At 38.3% G+C, this 27,056-nt stretch overlaps 2 protein-coding genes across 2 annotated transcripts; one reads left to right on the forward strand and one right to left on the reverse strand.

Annotated features, from left to right (window-relative positions):
- Positions 1-59: 59 nt before the first annotated feature.
- Positions 60-8,213, reverse strand: si:ch73-52p7.1 (uncharacterized protein LOC100321084 homolog). Its single transcript, XM_041788764.1, has 2 exons — positions 8,112-8,213; positions 60-2,010 (listed from the first exon to the last, which is right to left on the reverse strand). Exon 2 carries the CDS (start codon positions 1,933-1,935, stop codon positions 1,150-1,152), a length of 786 nt encoding a protein of 261 aa, XP_041644698.1. The 5' UTR covers positions 1,936-2,010; positions 8,112-8,213; the 3' UTR covers positions 60-1,149.
- An 845-nt stretch (positions 8,214-9,058) lies between these two features.
- ifngr1l (interferon gamma receptor 1-like) lies at positions 9,059-25,582 on the forward strand. Its single transcript, XM_041788763.1, has 7 exons — positions 9,059-9,265; positions 17,614-17,737; positions 18,718-18,896; positions 22,087-22,268; positions 22,480-22,648; positions 22,944-23,056; positions 23,174-25,582. Exons 1-7 carry the CDS (start codon positions 9,193-9,195, stop codon positions 23,534-23,536), a joined length of 1,203 nt encoding a protein of 400 aa, XP_041644697.1. The 5' UTR covers positions 9,059-9,192; the 3' UTR covers positions 23,537-25,582.
- The last annotated feature ends 1,474 nt before the right edge of the window (positions 25,583-27,056 follow it).

The raw sequence follows: 27,056 nt of genomic DNA on the forward strand, positions 1-27,056 counted from the left end.
TAACAGAGAAAAAAATAGTTGGAAATTGGAAACAGCAGAAAAATGTTGTGTAAAGGGGTTTCAAGAGGCAAAAATGGGTTCAAAGCAGCAAAAATAAGAGTATCATGTAGGGAAATGTGGTTAAAATTTGAAAAAGTGGGCATGAAAGTGGGGAAAAACATTTAACAGTGGCAAACATGGGTAAACAGAGGCAGCAATTGATGGAAGTTGGCAAATATGTGTTTTAAGTGGCAAAAATTGGCAGAAAAGGTGTTTAAAAAAGGGGTTAAAAGAGAAAAAAATGGGTTCAAAGTAGCAGAAACAGGAGTAACGTGCAGTGAAATGTCATTTAAATTGTCAAAAATGGGCAAAAAAGTGGCGAAAAGGGGTTAACAGACACATCAATTAGATGTGCTTAAAGTTGCAAAAAGGCAAAAAAAAGGTGGTGGAAAAGAGTGGCAAAAATGGGCAGAAAGGTGGTTAAATAGGATTGAGAGGTGGAAAACTTGAGTTTAAAGTGGCAAAAATAGGCAGAAATTGTGCAAAATGAATGAAAAGCAGCAAATAATAGTGGCAAAAATGGGCGGGAAAAACAGTTAAAAGGGGTTAAATAGTTACACAAATAAAAAGTTTCACTTCAGAACCTAATAATAGTTTGACACACGTTTCAATTTCAAAATAAAGTTACCATTAGCCAGTATGTGCACCAATGCTACTGATCCAACACACACTGATATTATCAATAATTAACATCCAGGTAGGGCCCATTCTCTGGCGTTGTCAGGGGCCCAGCCAAATCTGCGGGCAGGCCTGGTCACGTTTTAATTCAAGGTGCCTGTCAACAGCAACAACGAAAAGACTTACAATTCTTAAAGCTCAAGCTTACTTTTTTGTCAAGTGTAACACATTGGGAATCTTTGCTATGCAAATGTAAACAAAAATGTGTTTCTTCAGAATTCAGTAACTTTTTTGACACCCACCAACCACCATCACCACCAACAGCTTCAGGAATAGTATAGACAATGTCAATGTTTCTGCTGATGGTCAGTTTTATTCTCTTCCAGTCTCATAAGCAGCTAAAACTCACAGGAGCTTTAAAATGGGATCAAGAAAGTGACTGTTTTTGTGTGTACAGTCTTCTTTCTCTTGTCTTTAAAAACTGGCTTGGCCTTAGTAAACAAAGCTAACATAAATAACAGATGTCTCTGGTAGTTTTGGCAGGTAGAGGTCTGGGAATGGCAGCAGGCCATCATTGTTGATATGAGTCTGGACTGTGTAGGCTTTGATGGCTGCTCCCCACTCCAGCACGGAGCTGTGAATGACTCCCAGTCTGGCCTGTTCATGATATGCTGCTCCCAGCTCCCTGCCCAGGAAGAGGTCCTGAATCAGTGGTGAGTAGTTTCCCTTCAGATCCACAAGATCCATGTTTGTGTCTATGTCCTTGTTGTATCTGTTAGAGTCCAGATGAGCGCCGTTATCTCTCTCCGGGTCACTGTTTGAGTCTGTGCTTTTGGCATTGTTTTCATCTGGACTGTTCTGTACAGGCCTCTGCAGCATGTTCACCACTGTTAGCCTCTCCAGGTGCTGCACAGCAAAATGCCCCTCCAGGGAAGAAGAATGAGCCCCTTTGATTCCCCCAACCCCACAGTGGATCAGAGTAAGGTGCCTCACCTCTGAGTTGTTAAGCAGAAGTGCCGTATTCAAAGGTGACGTGAACCAAACTGTTAATCGTCTCATCCTGAAAACAGGGGGCGAGTGGGAGTGCGATCGGTGCTGGATGTCTTTACATCTGCAGTCTGCGAGGGATGGCTCGCTGCAGGGCTGGGGGTCTTGGCTGCATGCGTAGAAGAAGCTGTTGTGGGTCACATAGGCCACGCGCAGGTCAGAGCGCTGCAGAGCTACAGACAAACACAGAAGCACACAGAGGAGGGGAGCAGGAGAGCTGAAGGCAGGCATCACTGTTGGAGGAGAGGCTCAGGGAGCATAGTGAGGGTGTTCATGTGTGGATGTTGTTGAAGTACGCAGCTGAGCCTGCAGGGGTGACAAAGCAAAATAAATATCAGAAAAAAAGCATAAAAGGAACCTGAGGGTTGATGGATTAAAAGCCACTTAAATCAGATTTCTTGCATGTCCAAAGGTTAAAATGAAATGGCTTTAAGGATATATTGTATCCTGTTTAAAATGTCAGTTGCATAATAAGAAAACTCCTAGTGTATGCCTGACTTGAGGAACATTTAACAGGAAATAAAGCCAAATGAGAAAACAAGAGGTTGCTTCATGCAGGAGCCACACCCAAGCTGACTGTCCTAAAATGTTGTTCTCTGCGTCTGTCACATTGCTTTCTTTTAACTCTTCTGCCTCTTTTAATCTTTGCTTTCTGTGTGAGATAAAAAGGGAGTAAGGGCAAAATAAGTACACGGTAAATAGTAGAGAAGGATGTAATGAGAGAGCAAAAGAAGAAAAAGCTAGTTAAAAAAATCTTTTGTAAATCTTTATTTAGAAAGTACATTTTTTACATCTTGTAAAACAGTTTAAGTCTGATGTGAAAGATCCTGCTTACACCCCTTAAATATCAATATTGGTGGTTGAAGTGATAATATCCGGATCACAATTTGAATTGTCTAGCTCAGGCTTTTGGTTTGTTACAGGCCAACAGTAATGTTTTTCATAACCTCCAGCCTATTAAAAAGCATGGATCTTCCTGTGATTTATTTTCTGATAATAAGAAGAATTAAGTTTTCCCTCATAGATTTAGAAACCTCTGCTGCCTAAGTTTAATAAACATTTTGGCCCCTCTTCTTAAGATTGGCTGAGAAAGCAAAGTCACAAATCTGAAAGCAGATGTTTTTTACATACCTCATACTAAGATAATACTCTTTAGAAATATGTGAATGATAGGAGTGCTAGAAAAATAGGATAATATATATAGTATACAATGCAGTTCTGTAGAGAACTATACCATAAACAGCATAAAGAGTCTAATAAAGTAAATCTGTACCCTAGGATATGTCAGCTAATACAGCAGGATATCCATCCCTCCATCATCACAGGGCTTATTTACCCCCTTGGATGTTTTACCTTTTAATTGACATTTTAAATCAATCAATGGTCAATATAATTACTTTTTTTTTTTTTTTTTTTTTTTTTTTTACAAAAAATACCCCCAAAATCCTCTTTAATGTCAAAGTGAAAGATATTTCTACAAAGTAATGCCATGAAATAAAAAAAAGTCCACAGAGTTCCAGCCACATGGTTCAAGCAGTCTCACAAATAGTGAAATGGGGATCAGCTGAGTACAGTCTATGTGTCTCAAGTGATTGTAGTATAAAGACACCTGTGTCTGGAAGGTCCAGTCACTGGATAATCAGTTCCTGGCTACCATTACACAATGAAGACAAAAGAACACTCCAAGCAATTCTGAGAAAATGTTGATTAAAAAACTTAGGCTTAGGAGTGCTGCTTCACATGTTTGTAAGTATTTCACACAGGGGCTTTTAGGCCTCAAGGAGAAGTTCATGATATGAAACAAAGGAGTTCACAGATTTTCAAGGTTGTGGCAGCTGCTTTGCAATCAGGGCAATTACCCTCTAATCTGCAGTGACGAAAGAGTGTGTGTACTCCAAACTGGTGCACTCCAACAAAACAAGCACAGAGCAAAATACAACAATCAGCAATAACAAAGAAACTAAAACCATTATTATAAAGAAAAGGAAAAAAAAATACATACAAACAAAATTATTTTTCAGACAGTTCATACTGTTTCACTAAACTTCATCACCTCTAATGAGAACAAAGGTGACTTACAGATATGGGGTGCAGTCCAGCTCCTCATTTAGTCCTGGACTTGTTGTAGCCTTTAGCTTGAAGAGCCAAAAAGTCTCTATTTGTACTATGAACAGTCACTTGTTTTTAGATGCCCTGATGAAGACTATGTAAGTTAAAACATGTAGGTGCTTTATAGAAAAGCTTTTTAATGTTTGCAAAGCAATGTGCCTTCGTTTTTTCTGGTTATGACTTTTTTACCCTTGACAAAATACAAGCCTGACCTCTCCTTGTTTGATATGAGAGAAAAGGTTATTGAAAAGTGTAAGTCAGGGGATGGACACAAAACATTTTCCACTGAACAACCCCCAAAGTTCAGTTAAATCCATCATCATCATAGAAGGAATATGGCACATGTGAATATTTGCCCAGATCAGGCTGTCCTTCCTCACACACTGTGTGACTGTGCAAGAAAGAGACTAGTGAGAGAGGCTACAAAGACACCTATGACCTAGCAATTTTAATAGTAAAACACAAACCTAGACGTATAGAGGTAAATTACATTTTGCTTTTGGTTCTTCTTTAACCTATCCAAGCCACTAACTGTGTAGTTTTCAACACAGTCAAACATTTCTGCAGATCGGTACTGCTATTTCTGTCATGATTCAGGTTTTGATTTATTATGTTCCTAAGTTTTTCTAGTGTTTTCCTTTGTTGATTCTGGGATTTCAATGTTTCTAGTTTGACTTTGTATTAAGGTTTTCAGTTTATTAGGAGTTTTTCTGTAGCCCTTGTGTTTCTGTGTATTTTGTGCTTTAAGTTGTATGATGCTCTAATGTTTAGTTGACTACCTTTTGTGATTCTTCATTTTTTTTTGGTATGGTTCTAGTGTCTATATATCTTTGGGCTCCCCTGTATTTGAGTTTACTGTCATGATCTGGATTTTTGTTTAGTTATTAGGTGTTTTATGTGGCCTTTGTGTTTCTGTATAGTTCTAGTGGTTTTGTAATCCTTTTCCCTCCATGTCTGAGTTCCCTCCTTGTTTTGTGTTCTTTGAATTCCCTTTGGGTGTTAGTTAGCTGTCTTTGTATCCTCCTGTGTTTTCAGTGTTTCCTTATTTAAGCTTCTAGTGTACTGTTTAGTTGTCTTTGAGTCTGCTTCTTGTGTAGTGTTCCATGTTTCCTGTTTTATTTTGTAGTTGCTTTCCCTTATGTGTTATTCCAGTTTACCTCCTGCCTGAGTTTCCCTCTGCCTTGATTACACTCACCAGATTCACCTGTGTCTCATTGTCCTCACCTGTTTCCCTTTGTCTAATCACTCCTTGTGTATTTAGTTTCTCTCTCTGTGTCTGGGTCAGTTCATTGTTTGATGTTTTGCTGCATGTGAAGTCTCCCTCGTGTCTAGATTTTGTAAACTAGTTTGTTATTTTTGTAAAGTAAGTTTAGTTGGAGGTTTTCCCTTAGGATTTTTGTTTATTAAAAGTATTTTGTTTTATCTGCATTTTGGGTCCACCATTTTGAGTTTTTTAAACACAGCTATGACAATTTCTACTTAAAAAATAATCCAACACTTTGTCTACATAAAAAAAGATACACAGGTCATCTGTCATTCAGGACATTCTTGTTCATATGCCTTTTCTTATGAGAAGCAGAGAGGGGAGATGTGGATGTAATGACAGCTGGTTCAGATAACTATTATGTCACACATGTTAGCACACACTCATACCATCACACACAGCCTCTAAGCCTGTTATGGGTGGGTCCATCTTTTCTACATTTGGGGATAAAATGTTTGGCTTTGGGAGCCCACATTGAATTACACATACATCATCTCACACACAAGCAGACACATGCACATTTAGGAAATTATAACTATGGAGTGTGCTTTAAGATTCCAGGGAAAACATTGTTTTCAAGTGCTGACTTAAACAAATGTTGGGGTGAAAGTTCTGGTTTGGCATTGAAATAAGACAAGTAACACAACTTTGTGCTGTCTTCTGCAGCCAGGACTGAGCTGACCACTGCATTCTTTCTCTGGGCTGACATTAAACTGGAGAGGGCTACCATTTAAAATATATTTAACATCTTATTTTTTCCCCTTTTATTCTGCATGAAAGCTGAAAAACACAGTCTGATTCACATCTCTTTCAATTCTGCTGCTGCAGCAGTTTTGTTTCAGCTCCTACCGTATTGATGTTTCAGATGAGTTTATGATAGACACAGTGCTTCTAAAATTGGAATTTCCACATCAATCTAAAGACTGTATTTGGTCAAATGCAAAAGCATGCATACTGATAGACTGCTGGGATCTTAAATGTGTGTAATTAGCTTGTTGATAAAAACACTGTATGGTTTCTAAAGCATGTGCTGTGCACACACTCAAAGAAAACCGCACTCTAAGGCTGAACCGTTGAAGGTTGTTAAAATAATGTATTAACTTAAAAAAACAAAAAAAGCTTTTTAGGCTCTATTTTTTAAAGGTTGAAAGAACACATTTTTAGTTTCAAGTAAACAGTAGTCAGTCATTCAAAGTATTTTTTGGCATTGTACTCAAACTATTTGACAATTATCTTTTAATCTGCAGGGTTTTCCCAGAATGCCTTTGGGTATCAGACGCTTTTGCACTTGCGCAGTGAAGTTACTGACCCAGTTAGAGAAGTCCAACCTGTGAGGACTATCCTCAACATGACAAGGATAATGTACTGTACCCTGAGGAAGAGCACTTTCTGCATCAAAGAACACCTTTCAGTCAACGCCGCCATCTTGAATTTTTGCATTTTGCATGTTTCTATGGTGCCACAAAAGGGACCAGTGTGTCACATTCTAGAATTGACTGTTAGATGTTGAAATTCCCAATTTTACACACTGCATCTTTAACTTAAAAATCCAAATAGCTATTTCAGCTCCATCAAATGCATTTGTTAGTTTTAAGTGGGCAATACTCAATCATTTTGACATTCTCAATCTTTGCTGTCAATTTTGACAATACTCACATTAGTGATAATCATCCCTTAATCTGCAGAGTTTTCCCAGAATGCCCTTTGGCGTTCAGACACATTTGCACTTCACCATGAGTGAAGTTACTAACTCAGTTAGAGAAGTCCCATCTGTGGGGAGCAATCACAATTCATGATGTATGATATACTGAACATGATGGAACAGAACTTCTTGGTTCAGTGTGCACCTTTCAGTTATTGTCACTTAAATTGGCCTACCTGAGAAGCATAAATATTCAAGATTAAAGTATGTGAAAGAAAGAAACACTGGGAATAAACAAATGTTGTTTTTATCAGTGAGTCTTACTTAAATTGTTTAGGTAATCATTTGCGTCTGTTCATTTTAGTTATGTTTACTCATTGGAGATGGCGGTGTAAATTATATGTTTTGACTTAAGTCTACTAAGAAAAATGTAGTTTCACTAGTTGAAAACTTTTACATAATTAGTTTCAACAAATATTTGGAGTATTTTTAACTTGTTGTTTCACAGTGCAAGCTATCCTGGGGTAAAGCATATTGTATATCCAGGACTCAAACTAGCACACATTTTAAATTCATTTATACCTGTTGAGACTTTAAAGGCAAGTGTAGCATCTCTTAGATGAAACTAACTACTGTTCATCTCCAGTGAAAGCAGCAGTATAAATGATGATGTGTTGTTATGCAGACCGATAAAGCTGGTGATGAAGAGGATGTTGAGTGAAAGGTAAAATACAGTGCTCTTTGACTGATTGGCCTGTATGACCACCTGAAATAAAACACACTAACAAAGATGATGATGAGGGGGTAATTTAAGGATTCAGAGTACCGCTGTAGCTATTGCTTAAAGTATGGCAGTGGCATGAGACAGGGAAATTGTATCTATAGTCCTTTTTTGGGTCCGTGCTGAATACTTTTCTAATCACTGTGGTTCTGAGCTTAGACTTGGCCAAGCTATGAATCACCAACTTGGACCTAAGGTGACTCAAATCATAGATATTTGGCCATCAAATTCTATTATGTGTCAGAAGTGTTCTAAGTTCAAACTTAACGCATTCAACCTAAGTGCATTAAGTCTCATTATACATTTGAAGAAGGATAAAAGTGGCATTTTACAGTGAAATAAATAATTATTTAGTTATTAATGCAGCATCATAAACTGTTTGTTTGTCTGTGACCCATGTGATGGGTTTAATCAGAACAGTTTTGCAAGAAAGTTTCCATTACATAACAGACACAGGAATGCACAAGCGATGTAATGTAATATGAGAATATCCAACAGGCTTTGACTTTAACAAAAGTGGACTCACAAAGACATATAACAAGTACTGTTAAAGTTTATCAAATAGACAGTAATGCCAGAAAAATGTTCAAGTTTTCTTGTGTTGAACTCACCCAGTACTGCTGCTGAAGAGTCCATATGTGAATGCGTCAGTTTGGGGCTGGGATGGGGAGGAAAAGTCACACATCCAGCTGACGTCAGGATGGGGGAAGTATCCTAGAGAGGAAACTGTAACTTATATTAAAGGCAGAGCTCAGCTTTACGTTTTCAATAAAAACATACTGTTGCACACTTTGTCCTAATCTGAAGAGACCTGAACTGAAGGAGCATATTTGCTAACAGCATGTCAGACAGTAGCTTCAAACTAAATGTCTCTCCCAAAGCTTTTGTTTATATTTTGATGACTAATATTCCAATACACACGAATCCACCAAACTAGCTTGTGAGCTGTTTTAAATCACATTAGACCTTTGTTTTATATTGCGTTAGTCATGTTGACCATAATAACTGAAAAAAAATATTTTTTGTATTTATTTGTCTCAAATATCTGGTTTGTTAACTGAATAATTTATAGGCGTATTTACAACAGTTTTTGAAGAAAAAAGTGCTGGGAATTGCTGGTGATTTCCCGGTGTTGTTGGCCAAGTTATGCTGCATTTATGTACCGTCAGAGATTTGAACGCTTAGACTTGTACGACATAAAAAAATACCTTTAAAATAACTGGAAAAAGACCAACCTAGTAACTTTGAGTTTTTTAATGTCCTAGTGCTGACGGAAAATATCAAATTTAAGTTTGAGGGGATTTTTTAAAGGCGTTTGTGTGCAAAACTATTTAAGATCGTGTTTCAAGCAGTTTATTTCCTCTGTTCTCTAACATTTATTGTTTGAGTTATTTTATTTGCTGTAATATAAACAGAATTTAACGCTACTTAATGGTTTAAACATCAGAAAAAACCCATAAAATGTTCAGAAGGCATATTAACGATTATAAAATTTGCACCAGGAAGGAAAGCTCACATCCGTTTTTGTTGTCCAACGGCTCATTAGAGGAGACTTACCAGGCAGAGGGAGAGGCGGGGTTGTTGCTCGCCTGCTCCTGCGTGATGAAACGCTAGATTCGTTCGCGTAGGCTATATCTGACTATTAAAGTATACCGTATCGAGATAGTATATTGTTTTTGTCACCGAATAAGTATGGGTCGGAGTGTTCGGTTGTTTTATCCCTTTCTCGTCTCTTTCGTCTGCTTTCAGGCTCTCGCAGGCCCGGGTAAGAAGCTAACGTTTACTTCCAACAGGGACTAGCTAACTTCAATCTATGATAGAAGTGGTACTATTAGCATTGCTGTGCACTCCTGTGTAACACTTAAATATGTAGGATTTTTCACGTTACGCAAGTAAAATCAGGGTGAATGATAGCTTGTATGCGGCAGTTCTTAACTGGTTCTTTTGTTGGGGTAGGATGAGGTCGGGCTGGAAAACACGGTGAATCCCTGCTAACTTCACCTACGCGTGTTGCTGACAGGAAATGGGAGATTTTATCCTGAAACTTAGGAGCACAAATACCAATCTTCCATTTGATGATTGTGTTTTAATACCTGCTTTGGTTGGAAAGCAACTCTATCATTTTTTAGTTGAGCCATAATTTAACATGGTAACATTTACGCACTTCGGATGTGTCACATATTCATATTTTAACCGCCATCCACAAAACCATAAACAACACAGACTAATATAGTCTGACATCGTTTGCCTAGCTGTTGTCTTCTGCTTCAGGGTTGTTTCACAAGGCTGTTCTTTATTTCCTCTTTGTGCATTTCAGTATTACTCAATACACCCAGTTTGTGTGATGTATTTCTGCAATGTTATCGTGTTGTTATTGCAAGTAAGAGATTTAGGCTAATTCGTTATGTCGTGCTGCATTATTAAACCTGATAGAAGCCTTGAAAGATGCAATCAGATGTGGTGTACTATGGTAAACGTCATTTCGCAAAATGGACGTAACCTGTATCCAGACAGGGGATGTCATGACATCTTAATTTTTAGCTTCAAAACAATCAAAATCAAACAATACTGTCGCCTGTGTCAATACTGTGACAACAAAAGTAAACGTCCTAGGCACCCAATATTGGGTCATTTCTTGAACTATTTATCAAAAATACCAGGGAAGCTCTTCTTGCTTGTATTATACATATTTGTTGCCAGTGCTTCAGCTGAGATGGTACAGTAGAAATGCAATAATAAACAGATGATCAAATGTATCAGGGTCATGAGGGTTGGGGACAAGATTTACAACACAGCGATAAAGCCATTAAGATTTTGCAGCACCCAGAAGGATACACACTCAATACATTTTAATGCTCTGATCAAATTAGTGTTTAATACTAAAATCGGCTCCATCATGTCTGAGCATTCGCCTAGACCTCTGTAGTGATGCTCTTTATAGAGGGAAAATTTGATGACCATTTTGGAACATAAAAATGTACAGTTAAAGAGACATCAACTGAATAATCAATATTAGTCTGTGAGAATAGCTACTGCTATCTGAATACTTCAAGGCATCTTTACGTGATCAGAAGAGCTCAGCTCTAAATGCACAGGCTACTGCATTCCAGTCTTTGAATACATTAACATGCACAGAGTCACATCAGCATGTACACTAATCAGGCACAACATTATGACCACCTGCCTGATATTGTGGTGGTACCCCTTTTGCTGCCAGAACCGCCCTGACCTGTTGAGCCATGGACTCCACCAGACCCCTGAAGGTGGACTGTGGAATATGGCACCAAGATGTAAGCAACAGCTCCTTCAAGTCCTGTAAGATGCAAGGTAGGGCCTCGGTGGATCAGATTTATTTGTCAAGCACATTAATTTTAAGATCTGGGGAATCTGGAGGTTTTGTCAACACCTCAAACTCTTTATGCTCCTCAAGTGAATCCTGAACCATTTTGGCTTCACGGTAGGGCGCATTATCCCACTGAAACAGGCCACAGCCATCAGGGAATACCATTTCCATAAAAGGGGTGTACATGGTCTACCTAAGCAACAATGCTTAGGTAGGTGGTACATGTCAAAGTAACATCCACATGGACAGCAGGATTCAAGGTTTCCCAGCAGAACATTGCCCAAAGCATCACACTGCCTCTGCCGGCTTGCCTTCTTCCCATAGTGTACACTGGTGCCTTGTGTTCCCCCAGGTAAGCGGTGCACACCCATCCCGCCATCCATGTGATGTAAAAGAAATTTATCAGACCAGGCCACCTTCTTCCATTGCTCCGATCTTCAATTTGTTCTGATGCTCACATGCCCATTGTTGGCACTTTCAGCTGTGGACAGGTCAGCATGGGCACTCTGACTGCTCTGCAGCTATGCAGCTTTATATGCAACAAACTGCAATTCACTGTGTATCCTGACACCTTTGTATTAGAACCAGGATTAACTCCTTCAGCAGTTTGAGCTATAGTAGCTCGTCTGTTGGATCAGACCAAACAGGCCAGCCTCTGCTTCCCACATGCATCTATGAGCCTTGGCCGCCCATGACCATGTCGCTGGTTCACCACTGTTCCTTCCTTTGACCACTTTTGATACATACTGACTAGGGATGCACGTGGTTGTTAAATTCATTTATCAAATTAGCTGGCACAGGATTTACAAGCCATGATTTTAATAAATACAGGCTTGAAACCCCAGTCTATAATGCTCTTTTAAACTGTAATGAACCTCCTGCCACTAGAGGCCGCTGTAGCTTCAGTTAATGGCCGCTGCCTTCCTGTCTGGCGCTTCATGAATGTAAATATCAGAAGCTTAGAGGTGGCTTAGCAGTTAGGTTGTAGTAGGAACAGCATGGTATGACAGTTTTTTTTAAAGTAATGAATGAAAAGTAAAGTGGTATGTTGGCTGTCAAGGGTTGAACTCAGGTACAACTTCCACCCAAAGTGAAAAGAGGCCACATATCAAAGCTAGGCTTGTCCTGATCAGCACTTTTGGCCTCTGATCTGGATTCAGTTTTTTAATATTGAATATCTGCCAATACCAAGTCCCGATCTGATATTCATAATTACTTAGAGTAGAGTTTCAATTGTTTTTGTTTACAAAAGTAACTGAAGTAAACAGAATAACTACTAGATGTCTCAAACTTATTCCATTTAACTCAGCCAACATTTTTGTTAAAAACAAAATCACATTTCTACTCAAAATGGTGTATTAGCTCTGTGCCACTTTAATAATCTGTCAGTAAATAAAGTTGCATATTAACTTGACTGTATTAGTCACAACAAAAACTGAAGTCAAAACAGTTTAACTTGAATAGAATCAAAAACATATGAATCATACAGATTTAAAACAACAATCCCTATCAAAATGTAGCAGCTTTATCTGAGACATAAACAAAAATACTAGCATTTCAATAAAACCCAAGTATCAAATACAAGGCACTCTTGTTATTACAGTTAACCACTATTACTTTAAAATGAAGTGTAGCCTCTTGTTTGGGAACATTCTCGATGGCCTGCTTTACATGCTCTGCTGTGTGAGACCCGCTAGACTGGTGTGCATGTAATACTGCACGCTTTAATTCAAAGGTGGAGGACTGTGTAGTGAGACTCAGCAGTGACATGGGGTAAATCAGAGCACTACACGTCTGTAGTGAAGCTAACGGTGGCGTAGTTGCTTTTTAAATTCTCTAGTATGCTGTCAGGTACTTTGTTGTACAGCTCCAGTAAGGCAGTGTCAGTAATGTAATGTCTAGACGACAGGGCACAGTGTGGGTCTAAAAGCTCAAGAAGAAAAAACCCAAATTCTCCACCACAGAGATGGGATGGTTGTCCAAAGCAAAGAATTCAACCACTTTTTTTGTTACCTTTTTTTCCCATATCGCTCTCTTGAGGGTACTTGTCTGTTCTCTTAAAGTCCAGAAGTTGTTGCTTCGGTGAAGCTGCCTGTTGCTATAGTGACGTCAACATATTGTGCTGTATGTTTAGTTCGGAGATGACGGATCAAATTTGTAGTGTTAACTGCTGCTACCACCTCTTGAAACGGTCATATTACAGACGCTGCAAGTGGCCACTGGACTGTTTTCACTCTCATGTTTGAAGTTTTTCCACACAGCTGACATTTTAAACACAGGAATGCTAATGTTGCTACTGCTGCTTTGTTGTGTTACTGATGCGTTTATGGCCTGTCGTAAATTGTGCTCCGTACAACAGCTGACGTAAATGATTGGCTGGGTTGATCGGATCAAATTGCCAATCTCCGAACAATTAAAATCGGCTCTTATCTGATACATACGATTTGGATCGGGACATCCCTGATCAAAGCACGATATTAATCTGCAAAGAGGAACAAAGGATGGCAGCACTAGTTTGTAATGTTAGTCTTGCTGTAGAGGGTGTATCAGGCTATCGTCACACCCGCCGACACTGAGACCCTGTGAGGAATTTGTCTGTTTTTTAAAGAATTTGCTCCTCTTTAAACTAGTCAGTTAAACGAAATTTAAATGAGCATTTAGCAGAATACAGAAAAAGACACTTAGGAACATCCTGAATACTGACCACTGCAGACCGGGATCCCCCCACAAGAGCTGCAGTTTCGGAGATGCTTTGACCCAGTAATCTACCCATCACAATTTGGCCCTTGTCAGACTCAGTTAAATCCTTATGCTTGACCATTTTTCTTGCTTTCAACACATCAACTTTAAAAATGCCTAATATACCCCTAGCTTGACTTTTAGTGAGAGAGAAAGCACCGCATGGCATACTGGTCAGCTTGGCCCAACAAACAAGATGATTTAGAAAGGATCAGACCCTAGATTCAGGGTGGGGCAGGGGTGTGTCTTGGCCCTTAGGTTTTTTAGTACCTGTATGCACTGGATAATGGGGTCGGTAGTGAACCCTGGCGAGTTCCATTTGGCCATGTCCATGTCACTGATCTGGACGTTGCTGATGATGCTGTGATCCTTGCAGAGACTGTAGATGTCGTTGCTGAGGCTCTTGATCTGCCAAGTGAGGAGGCTAAAGTATTGGGAATGGACGTCCTTGTGCCAAAAGAAAATCCAGATGGGCGATGAGTTGGCTCAGCAAGACAGTGAGGCGTTCCTGGTTCTTGATCATGCAGACAAAAGTCAGAGTCTTTTGGTCCTTGGTCCTCCTGGTCTAACCATACTCTAGCAAAAAATTCCATTAAAACTGTTTCCACCAAAGGGTCAGTTATTTGTGTTTTCACTTCCAAAAGTTGGGAGAGGTACCAATCCATACTGTCCCACATTTTTTTTTAACCCTGTACTTTTGGGAAACTAATAGTTTTTTACTTAGAAGAGGAAGACACTTTCTACAGTTTTCATTTGAGAAAACCTGTTTTGTGTTAAGACCTCCTCATTGGTGCCTAAAATGCTCGATATTCCTGCATTGATGAGTTGACCCTCCAACACAGTTTGCAGGGTTGAGAACTGATCGGCATTCTACATTCACAGAAACCTTATTGTGTGTACTGTGGCATAGGTGCGAAAACTGTTTCCTGTGTTTGTGTATCTGCGGTCAGACAGGGGCCTTGTGGGCACAACTGCGGGCCTCAAGTGTTTTTGTTTTTTAACTGTATGGATGTGATCATGCAACTGTGGTTTTCACTTGTGTTTTCTGCGTGTTTGGTCTAAGATATAACTGGCATGGCCTGTGCTGAGATTTGAGTCATAAAGCCTATTGTGAGCTTGAAACCAGTATGGTGGTTTGAACTGTTAATGACAGTGAGCAGCCATTTACAATAGCAAAACTTGTTTATGATTTACTGGGGCTGAAGTGTCTCCATCAAGTCAAAACTGAAACTTTGAGGTAGAGCTTTAAATGAAACTGTCAGATGACTAATGATTAACGTCAGTAAGTGTATTTGACTACTTCTTCATCTGCAGCTACAGATATTACACCAGAGTTCACTAAATGTCTGTAGACACTCAAGAGACTGGCAGTCACCCATAACTACCAGCAGACCAATCAGAAGGCTTGTGTTCATCATTTCAGCACATACTGACTTTTTTGAGAAGGTGCAAGTCAGCTTATGTAAACTGGTTTCTGCATATATTTAGGGTTACCTACAGCTCATGTTTTAGTGTAGATTTGGGGCTTAACACAGATGTTGAATTAGGGGTTTAAAATCGAGATAGAATGATATGTATGCTCACATGTATGTAATCAAAGTAATAATTGTGAACAGATGAGGTATATAATGCTAACTTATTATACTCGAGTGCTAAATGTGGGGTATGTCCACAAACATTTGATAGAGCAAAAGTTTTACACTGCAGTGTTTTACTGTGCAATGTAAACCTTTGGTTGTGCAGCTCGATAGACTTGTTGATAAAGCTTTTTTGAACTGTTTTGAAGCAGCACACACAGGAAAGATTTCAGACATAATGTGAGAAATAATCCGCACCTCACCAGTGACCTCCTTTTCCACTGATAGCATCTGTTTTCTCTTCCTGCTTTTGAAAGAGTTTCTTGCTTTGTTTGCACAAATTCAGTCAGCCTTGTCTGTTACTGTTTCTGTTTTCTGCATCAAAGATGATACCGTAATCTGCTTTTTTTCAAAGTTGCAAAAATGCTGAGGGTTCAGAATGATTTTTTTCCAGTGATGGGGTCGACAGTTTGACCTTTATAAATCTATTTCAGGTAATGTTAAATTAAAACTTGAGTGGAGCTTAGGGAAATCTTAGCTGTATGTTTTTAACTGCAATGTACATAAAGTTGTTTATTACATCAACAAGTTTATTGCAACTTTTTTTAAAGATGAGATTTAAATAAGTGAATTTTCTTGCATAGTTTTTCTGGTATAGTTCAGAGTTATAGATGTTGTTGTCACTGTTGATAAGAGCTTTGATGCTGTATTAAATGTCAGTTAAACCACTAGAGGATAAAACAGAACTTTAATATGTAAATAACTGTGTGTTATTTACTCAGTACACATTTAAAACAACAGAATTGCTTTACATTAAAAATAGAAACCATGAAACACAATGATATGTAAGGCTCGTGTGAAAACATAAAATATTGTGTAAAGTTAAAATTTTAAGACCAATGGTGAAAGAAAGGAACAAAGCCGTCCCTCATGCCAAGCCAAAAGCCTGGGGATGAAAATAGGTGTTTTAAAGTTTGATTTAAAAACTGGCAGTGCAGCCACACAGAGGGTTTTAGGAATATGTTTTCTTAAGCTACTCTGAGGTGAAAGCTTACAGCAATCAGACTTAACTCTTGTGGTTATCACCTCTTCATATGGTTCCTTCTCTGATTTCTGTTTCACACTTCTCACGCCCTTGTTAGTTTTTTAACCTCCTTGGTTTTTTTTATGTGGGTGTGTGATATCACGTGAATGAATGTAAACGTGATTTCCCAGTTGAAATGAAACTAAAATGTTTTTTCTCCTGAGCTGTTTGATAAGAGACTCATAGATGAACTGAAGGGTTTTAAGTAGCCTTATCTGTATTCTTACCTTTTCTAGAGTTAAATACATTTGCTGGCCAAAGGCAACCTAAGCTTATTAAAATTCATATTTTTAAATTTCCATTTTTGTTCATGTTTTCCTTGTCTGTCTTTAGAATGTGCTGTCGGTGTGATGCTTTAAGCATGTGAGGTCATGAAACCCTGCTCTCTGCTGACACTGACAGTCACAAAGTGCTGACCTGCACTATGAGGGCATATGGTTATCTAAATCAATATATTTCTTTTACTGTTGCAACAGTTTTAAAACAAAGGGTTTTAGAAAGAGGAAACTTAATGTTGTTTCTGAATTGCAAACAAGTTGAACAATCACCAGTGTGTGTCATTCTGTGTCTGAGGTTTGTGGACTGTACATTTCAGTGCTCTAAAGCTAGTCCTTTTCGTAACGGGTTATTTGTTATATCTGTGTAAACATAACTGAATAAAGGCAGTGCTGATGAGCCATGCTGATGAATTCCCCCAGTCCTTTTATAGCACAAGCAGAAAGTCAGCACTGGAGGGAAGAGTTTCAAAGTAATAAAGCGTCAGTGATGAAGTGGTGCTTTGAGAAGTTTTTAAGTCAATTTCAGTGAATATTTCACATAAAATTGAGTTAGATTCCATTAGAAATATTTGTGTACCCAAGTAAGGCTGCATCTTTCCCTTTAGCTCCAGATAATCCAGTTTAAATGGAAAACTTAGGCATTTTCTCTATATGGAAATACAAAATGTTTGCATTTCAGTTTCACATTGACTTCTTTGTCTGATTAGACCTGTTGAAAAATGTTCAACCAAAGTGTCTATCTTTAACAAATTGTCATATAGTGCCCCCTTTTGTTTAGATAATGGTAATGCAAGCTCTTAGCCTTCCCAACTTGAGCTCATACTCATCACAAAACAAGCAGTGCAACAGCTGAGCTGAGATTATGTGAATGAACTTAATCATGATGGAAAGTATTTCTTTACAGATCAGGTATTTTTACCTCTAAAAAACCTCATCATTTTCATGCTTTTCTTTTGAAATCATTTTACAGCTAAAACAATTTAAAGGAAATTTCTCTGTAATTTGTATTTGGTTGTTTATTTTTGGCTGTTCAGAGTCATACTTCTGTGTAAGAGATTTTCTTCAGTCTCATCTGTGTTTCTCTTTCGACAGTGAATCCGCCAACAAACGTGACCCTGCAGTGTAGAAATCTGCAAAATGTTCTGAAGTGGAGTTTTGATCAACCACTGGCCCCAGGACTGAAATTCAACATATCAATAGGCTGTATCCAAAAATGGTTAGTTACCATTTTTTTATTTTCCAAAAACACAATCACATATTTATCTCTGAGTTTATCTTTCCAAAATTACTTTGGAGATTTTTTTGCATAGCTTAGTACATCTGTAAGGTCTTAAAAACTACTGCAAGTTGATAATCAATTTAGCCAAAATAAAGTCTTTTAAAGAATATGAAAGTCTTAAATGTGAGAAAATTAGGTCTTAATTTTGTGGTTTTTAATTTTCATGTTAAAGAGGTTACAGCCTGGCTATACTTATGAAAATAAAATGTTAAAATTAGTACAGCTCAATTAAACTGAGCTGGGGCTGATCAGCTGCAACAAAATGAGATCATTGACACATTATGGTTTTGAAAAAGAGTTTTGTAAGTATCCTAAAGGGAGCATTTATAGCTACTGTAATAGTTTTCTTTTCCTAAATTTTCTTTAGCTTTAACTGCTGTGCAAAACTTGTTATTAAGTACTTCTAGATTGCAGTATGACTATCTTAGACCAATTGAGTTAAAAAGTAGGACCTTACATTCAGATTCCTCATGTTATTAGTTTTTTTTTTTCAGAGACTAATATCAAACTGCTCCAAGAAAGGCAGATTAACAAACTACAGTAAGAGATACTTTATCACAGTTGTCTTACACAAGTAACAGTTACTCATTTGTAACTATATGTAACAAGTTAATGTTAACAAATGAAGATACAAGAAGCTTAAAATGTATGGATGTCGAACGAACCATATTAAGACACATTTTGTGATTATGACAATATTCAAAATACTGTTTAGGTTCAAAATTAAACTTGGCTCCTGACGATTCACAGTGTCTTGTTATTTATTGACCGCATACATGACAAGAGGCTTTTATTCTGTGCTTTCCATCAAATAAGTTGTTCTGAGACAGGATCACTTGCAACTTCATCAGAGGTATTAGCTTGTTTTTTCCTTTGACAAAACCTGATGAAGTTTATCCTTCCTTTCATTTCTTTAGTCCAACAAACCTTTTGGTGGACCCACCTGCTCTACAGGCTGACCTTTCATTTCTCTCTCACCCAAATGATGACTACTTAGTCAGCGTTTCTGCTCTGATTGGAGAAGATGAGTCTGAAAAAGCTCCTCCTGAAGGAATCGAGTTCAGCTATTTCATGGACTCTCCAGTCCCCCAGAAGTGTAAGTAGTTTTATCCATATTAGATGAGCTAACAAAAGTCCACATTATAGAACATTTAAACCTAAATAAATATCAAAACATCAAAGGTTAAAAGCATTTATTATTAAAGTTAAATGAACATTTGAATTGTAATAAAATATATGAGTATGGCATGTTATGGCAGCCTTGCAGTATGAGTTGTGTGGAGTCAGACTTATTTTGTAACTTGTCTTATAGTGCAGTATGTTTTATTAAAGCTGTGAATGAAATGCAACTTGTAAATATTAAAGGTTATAACCCCCAATCTTATTTTATACTCTGAAACTGCTGGTGGGCTACTGAGCAATACAAAAAAATCTGCACTGACCAATCTAAAAGAGAGACCAGCTTTTATCATAGAGAGATTAAAATATCCCTACTACTCTTAAAAAAAAAAAGAAAAAAAAAAACTATACATCTGGTTGTTGTTCATCATCTCCTCTGTCTTTTCATACAGTGCCTATGAAGAGTGCCTAGCCCCTAAAATGTTTGAACCTTTTATTTATTTAATAAATCACTCATGGTCAATATAATTTGGCTTTTTTTTGTCATTTTGTACAATGGCCAAAAGCATTTTGGTCTCATTAGACCAAAGAACTTTCTTCTTCTAATATTTTGTTCAAAAAAGCCCAATTATATTGGCCGTGAGTGATTTATAAACTCAATTAAAGGGCAGAACATCCAAGGAGGTGAATACTTCTTATAGGCACTGTGTTTCTCTTTACAACGTGCTGCCAAATAGGGCAGAAGGTCCAAAGCATTCCTAAAGCTGTGTCACTGGTTTAGTAATAAAAATGTTTTCTGAAGTTGCATTTTTTAAAATGTGTGTTGCACTTTTAATGGCAGGGTTTGTTCAGGATTATTTTGTATTCATTAGTCTTCAATGAACAGAGCAGTGAGTCAGTCACACACATGAACTACATGTTATAAAAAAAGAGAAGTGACCATTTTGGTAAGATGATATACATCCCTTCAGACAGTTAAAAAAAATTTGACTGATCAGCAGTGCTGGAAGCACAAAAAGACCGCTAGAAAAGCAGGTTACAAAACATTTAACAAGACTAGGTAAAAACCTAGTATGTGGCTGACCGCAACTATCTGGGATGCCTGTTGAAATGCCTGACTGGCAGAGTGATTTTGTCATTGTTGTTATTTTATGTGAGCCAGATTTATTGTGGCAACTTAAATGTATAGCTACAGAGCTGTTTTTTTAGTTTGTTTGTTTGTTTGTTTTTTTTTCAGATATAAATCTTTAATGGTATTAATGCTATACTAACAATAAAACACTGTTAATGAGGTGATTATTCTGAGATAAAATAAAAACTACAGCAGGTTTCATGAACATTTCTTATTCTCCTCAGACAGGTGTGTAAGGGTCTTTATATGTGTAAAATTAAGCTGAATTTCTACTTTAGTGTTCCTATTGTTTTTTTATATTTGTTAATTATCTATTAACAGCACATTTATCATGTTCCCTACAAACAAAGTCGCGCGAAACGTTTGAGTAGTGTTCTCTTAACAACACAAATGCAGAGATTTTGACATTTATTTGTTCGCCATAAACATATAGTATTAAGGGAATATTTATCAAATATTTTTTAACATAGCGCACACCCCTCGCTCACGCGGGTGACAAGACACACACAGCTGGAGCGCACACACACACAGCGCTGACGCGCTGGTCCTCCGTGGTCAGAGAGGAGCTTTAAGAGGAGAAAGTTCAGGTGTTTATCCTCCAGTATTCTGAAACTTTTGCCCTCAACAGATAGAAGCCTAAAGTTTACACTACCGACATCTTAGCATGCTTTTTAGTGTAGGTGAGTGCATGAGCGTTGCGTTTGTGTGTGTCAATGTTATGCAGCATGAAAGCAGACGAGGATGAGAGGAGAGCAGTCGGCACTGCTGCATAAAAGACGCACGAATGATCAAAGAGAAAGGGATGATAGGAGAAAGAATGACAGGGGGACAGGAGATCATGATGGAAAAATTAAAAACCGAAACTTGTGCAGGATACTGAAATCATGAGTCCGAATCAAGTACAAGAACAGTTGTCCACTTCGGAGTGAACAGCAGCCGTCCTACAGCGACATCCAAGCTAATGACAGCTAATGACAGGCCAGCTAATGGAATCATTTGCTGGGACACAACAACTTATTAGCTGTTTACAACAACTAACCCTTTCCCCATAACTATCACATAATCATGCCAAAGCCGGGCGACATCATTTTCTGTTGCAGAAAGCTTTCTGTGTTGCTCTCAGCGCTAACTGTAATGAAGAAATGTGTTGGTCTGGATAAGGCTGAACTAACTTTCGGCTAGCAGCCGTAAATACAAGCACAACGAGTAACCCTTTCCCCCTTTAACTATCACACACTCATGCTGAAGCCTGTTTGGCAGAAGAGCAAAAACACCCTTTCTGTTACAGAAAGTTTTTAGTGTTGCTGTCTTTGCTTGTTTTATTCACGAAATGTCCAGTTTTGGCTAAGTGCTGCTGTGGTTAATTCAGAGCTAATCGCTACAAGAGCAGCCAGCATACACAATAAATTGACACAGGAAGTTACCCTTTGCCCCTCAACTATCACATAGTCCTGCCAAAGCAGGTCAGCAGAGGAGTAAAAACAACTTTCCCAACATGAAATACCTATAGGGTTGTTTTTATTCTTTGTCATACAGAAATGTGGCCCAGTTCTGGTTAAACAGAGGCCATGCTAAAGCTATAGCTGAGTATTTAGAGCAGTGGAGGCAGCCATTAGAGGGCTTTCAGCACAAGTAAACCCCGCCCATAGCGCAACTTTGTATGTATGGCTTTAGTTAACACAGTGGAGGCAGCCATCACTGCCAGCATTCAGTACAAGCAAACGCAACTCTGTATTGTAAGGCTTATAAAGAAGCGTCACTCAATAAGTTACTTACTTACTCAGACTACAGACATTGTCATGTGTAGGGCTGACCTCAGCGGTCAGCCAAAAATCAGCTTTGTAAAAGCATTTGGAGGAAAAGGGTTGGCTGTGTAAGTAGCTCAAGCAATTTATTGCATTAACATATCAATTCTGCTTCATTACATTTGTTTGTGGTCTCTTTGTAGGTTACTTAGACTATCAGATGTCAGACTGCTTATGAGAAAAAATGAGGGGTCGGCTAACTGTGAAGACATATTCATGTTGGTTTCTAGGTGTTGTGGATCTTCCATCAGTGGACGTCACTGCCCAAAAGAATGACGTTGTCCTGCTTCGCTTCGTGCATCCCTGGGTGTTTCACAAACAAAACCACAAGACAGGAATCAGGAAGAAAAGAAGTCATGAAATTGAAGAGGACCTGCCTGAATTCAATTACGATGTTGTGATTGTGGACCAGGTCAGAATGCACTAGGTTACACAACTGTTTCCAAAGTTTTTAAAGCTTGTATAACCATGTAAACTTAGAAAAATAGCCAGTTTAAGTTTCCATATGTATTATTATTGTGTGAATTAATTCCCTTAAAGGCCATTGTTTGTATAAAGCATAGATGACCTTTCTAACTCTCTAGACTTCTGGAAGCAAACTCTTTCCATCTGTTTGTGTACAGAAAGAACAACCCCATGGTTTCAGCTGTGTGGACAGTGTCTGTGAGGAGACACTTCCAGTGGATGCTGCTCAGGAAAAACATTGTCTGAAGATTACAGGAGAGATGAAAGGAATGACTGTCAAATCCACAAAGGACTACTGCACCCTGCCGATACCAGCTGACAATACCTGTTGAGTGAAACATTTTTTATCAGATGTTTTTTAAATAATAAACTCTGGATAAACAAACTTTATAGAGAGGCAAGAAAATGTTTTATTTAACAGCTGATTTTGCGCATGTGCTGCACTCCAGTGTGCTGCACAACAGTGTTCAAGGAGGTAGTGAAAATAGAGAAGTTGAAAGTTAAAGTTAGAAGTTAAAAATTCTTGTGTTGGTACCTCTGGTTACCAAGGTTGAACTGTTTGTGTTTGTCTTTGTTGTTTTTATTCTGTTTTTAATTGTCTCTCTTTACTTCTGTTGTGTAGATTTGATCTACGTCTTTGTGGTTGGTGCGGTACTGCTGATGTCATTGATTCTTATCCTCATCATGGTTTTCATAAGAAAAACTAAACCCACATCTTTCTTTCCAGGCTCTATGGTATGTTTACCTAGTCTGCTCTGATGTTCTTAAACCATTTTTATTAAATGATAATTACCAACTTCAGATATGCTTAATATGTTCATCGATCCAGTCTCATTATTTGTGTCTTTACAGAACATCACAAATCGACCGAGGAATGTGACCATGGGTGTTGTTCAAGAGCAGTTCTCAGAAGTGGAGCCTTCTTCACCAACACCTCTGCTCCCAACTCCAGACATGACAGAGGTGACACCCATGGTAGTCTCTGAACCTGAATTCCGCCTACCCATCGGTGTGCTGAGTAAGGATAAAGTTGTGTGTAAAGATGCAGAGGTACCCAATGAGGAAGGATCTGAATACGCACAGGGCAGAAACTTGGAAGACGACGTGTTGGAGGACAACATGTTAGATTCCGAGGAGATCCACTCTGCTTACGAGAGACGTCCAGTTGTGGTTGATATAGCTCCAGGTGAACAGGCTGAGGGCTACCGAGCGTGAAGGTGGACCTGGTATCCTGTAGGGAATTGTTGACTGTAAGGTCAGCCAGGAATCCTCTTTTCAGTGTGTCTGACATAAGTTACCGTTTTCAAATATGTCAAAGCAGCAGGAAAAGCAGCCTTTGTACAATGAATCCCTGAAAAATGATTAATTACAGACTTTAATGGCCTGATAGTTTTAGATTAAGGGGATTAAGGTTATTGCCAAATCATAACACTTAAATACTGGCTTGTCCATAATTATCCCAGTGAAATTGCTTAGCTATAAACTATTTCTTTTACACGTGTGTCAAACCTTGCACCCGTGAGTTAATTCGCTGTGTATCTAAACAGTGCAGTGCCTGAAAGTGAGAAACTGCTTTGTCCAAAATAGGTTTAATTATGTATTAGTGACATTACAGTGGGAGTTCATGATTCATCCTTGTTTATTTGAATCTTCCTTACCTTGATCCTAATCTGAAGCTGTTCTTCCTCAGATGTGGGATTAAATTGTGACAGATACTATTTGCAGATAGACATTAATGCAAAGTCGCTGTACACAAACATAATAGAAACATCTACATTTATTCCAAACATAACATCAGACTCAAACTTAAAGAAAACAGACAAAATGGCTCTGAATTAATTTGATATATAAAGGATAAATAGCAGCACAGAAGTCCATGGAACCACAGCACCACCAAGAATAAGTATTAAAAACTTCAGTTTCTTTGTAGATAATACTCCTCAGGTGAGGAGACTGTTAGCATTAAATCCATTACCTCAGTCTTCTCTGGCATTGATTCAAACATATAATCAGCTTTTGCAGTATGTAATGTCTAGATTGTCACAGGTTCTTAGCATATCTTTACCTTCACCATGTACAGACTCACCTATTCAGTGTTCTTAGAGAAATACTTAACAGTCACATAATAAAGCTGCTTTGGTGCCTGTCATTTCTATAGCGAGATACAAAAATATGAATGATTACTACAGTAACATACTAGTTCTGCTTGTTTTGAAGGTCAAAATACTGTATACTGTATGGAATTAATGTCTTCTTGCTGATGTTCAGTCATTCAAATGCTTTAGTCTCAGAAGTCTTAGCTTCTTTAAATGTGATGTGACATTGTTCTGAGTTAATCTGTTAATTTGCGATGGTGGAATGACAGATGCAGAACTCTAGAGGACTTTAAGTACTTGTTAAAGGAGAACAAGGGACAAATGAAAAATATGTTTATTTATATTAAAGTAAACAAAAAATTTATGCAAAATAGTATTGATACCTTCTTAATAACAAGTATTCATTATTATTTTCAACAATTTGGCAAACGAATAAGATAAAGCAATTACCAGGGATGCTTGCTGGAAAATGTCTGTATCAGCCTTTAGTGCAGTTTAAACTGCTATTTTTATTTTCTCATGAAATGAGAATGCACTTAACATGACATGACCGATTGACTGTTTCAAATATCCATTGCATGGATAACGCTGATGACAAAGACGGAGTCTTGAAAATCCATCTGCTTTTTAAGGTTTTAATGCACTAGAAGATAAAGTGAAATAATGTTACATCTTTTAAAGACTTTGTAACGAGCTTATCTCTGCACTTTAAACCCATTTTTGTTGTTATTACAGAACATATATTGTTTTGTAATGAACATGTTTCTTGTTTTGAAATAGAATATAGACCTTGTTTATGTTCCCTATCCGGCTGATATGAGCTGGCAGCTTGTGTTATTACACTGACTGAAAAGGTGATCTGTTTCTGATTGTGCCACATTCTCATTTCACCAGTTATTAACGTGATGATCGTTGGTTGGAGTGAATGTTTGGGTTTGAACACAGACAGGCCTGTTGAACTAAAGCACCTAATTCTTTAACATGCTACCAAGCTATGCACCTTTCCCTATCTGTCTGTTTTTAGGATGCTTTCAACCACATGATGTATCCTACCTTTTCTGGTGCCATTCTTGTGTTGTCATGCTTTTACCACAACATCTTTCCAAATCTGTGTATTTCTCCTTTTTTGTGTCTGGTTATAATAAAATATTTGTTTTAAATGAAATGGGATGTCATTTGACCCAAATCTGTGACCCATATCTAATGCTCATCAAATTACTGTATGTGAACATAACCCATTAGAAGAAGGAAGCTGATACTAAGATGTAGTGAAGCAGTCAAATTACAGCTCAGTTTTTGTTGTGGAAATGGCCTACTATAAAGTGGCTCTGTTGGTAATATGGTATTACAATGTAAGAGAAGAACCATCATCTCATCTGAGCTATCCATGTTCCTTCCTCTGAAATCAGTCATCTGAGCGACAAGGGAAACCTCTTCTGTGTTTGTGTGCTTCCTTCCTCTTTGCCTTGTGTGGGGGAGTACAAAGCAACTTATTTCCAGTAAGAGTCAGTTACAAACTTTAGTTTTACTTCCTCTTGGGTTAGCTGAGGTATGAGGCGCAATTAAATGACCCAGGGTATCCTGGTTGCAGGTGGAAGAGGTGAGGGTTTCTGGTAATCTGCAGCTCTGCCAATAACACCACAGCCCAGTCTGATGAATTACATCTCATAAAAAAGTTTGACATGCTTACCACGTGAGCATCTCAAATCAATTATGTATTTTATCTCTTCATTGCATTAATCTTAATATTAATGTTTAATACAATAAAAGCCACTTTTGGGGTCTGTTAGGAAACATTTATGCTAGCCAAGCCTAGCTTACCACAAAATAGAAGAAACTGAACTCTGACCCCTTAAGTTTTCCTCTTTAATAAATTAAATTCACTTAAGCAGCTTATTAAGGTAACTTTAAATATGTTACCCTCAGTTTTTTCTGTTCTTATTCAGTCTGGAAGGTCCAGTCACTAGTTAATAAGTATTCCTGGCTACCATTGTGCCATGAAAACAAAAGAACACGCCAAGCAACTCAGAGAAAAGGTTATTGAAAAATATAAGTTGGGATGGATAAAAAAAATCCAAGGCACTGAACATCCCCAGGAGTTCAGTCAAACAACCATCAAGACATGGAGGGAATATGGCACAGGTGTAAATCTGTGTAGATCAGGCCGTCGTCACACTGTGTGACTGCAAGAAGGAGACTAGTGAGAGACCATAAAGAAACCTCTGACTACTCTGAAGGAGTTACAAACTTCAGCAGCTGAGATGGGAGAGACTCTGCATGCAACAGCGGTTGCCTGTGTTCTTCCCCGGTCAAAGCTTTATGAGAGAGTGGCAAAGAGGAAGCCACTGCTGAGGAAAACTCAAATCTGGACTAGAGTTCACCACAGGCATGTGGGAGACTTCATGGTCAAGTGGGAGAAAGTTTTTTGTTCTGATGAGACCAATATGGTGCTTTTTGGCCATCAGACAAGATGCTATGTTTGGCAGACACCAAACACTACATATCACCACAAACACACCATCCCCACTGTGAAGCATGATGGTGGCAGCATCATGCTGTGGGGATGCTTATTGGCAGCTGGCCCTAGAGAGCTTGTAGAGGGTAAAATGAATGTAGCAAATGATAGGAAAATCCTGTAG

This window comes from Cheilinus undulatus, linkage group 6 (genome assembly GCF_018320785.1).
Source record: "Cheilinus undulatus linkage group 6, ASM1832078v1, whole genome shotgun sequence".
NCBI classification, from domain to species: domain Eukaryota; kingdom Metazoa; phylum Chordata; class Actinopteri; order Labriformes; family Labridae; genus Cheilinus; species Cheilinus undulatus.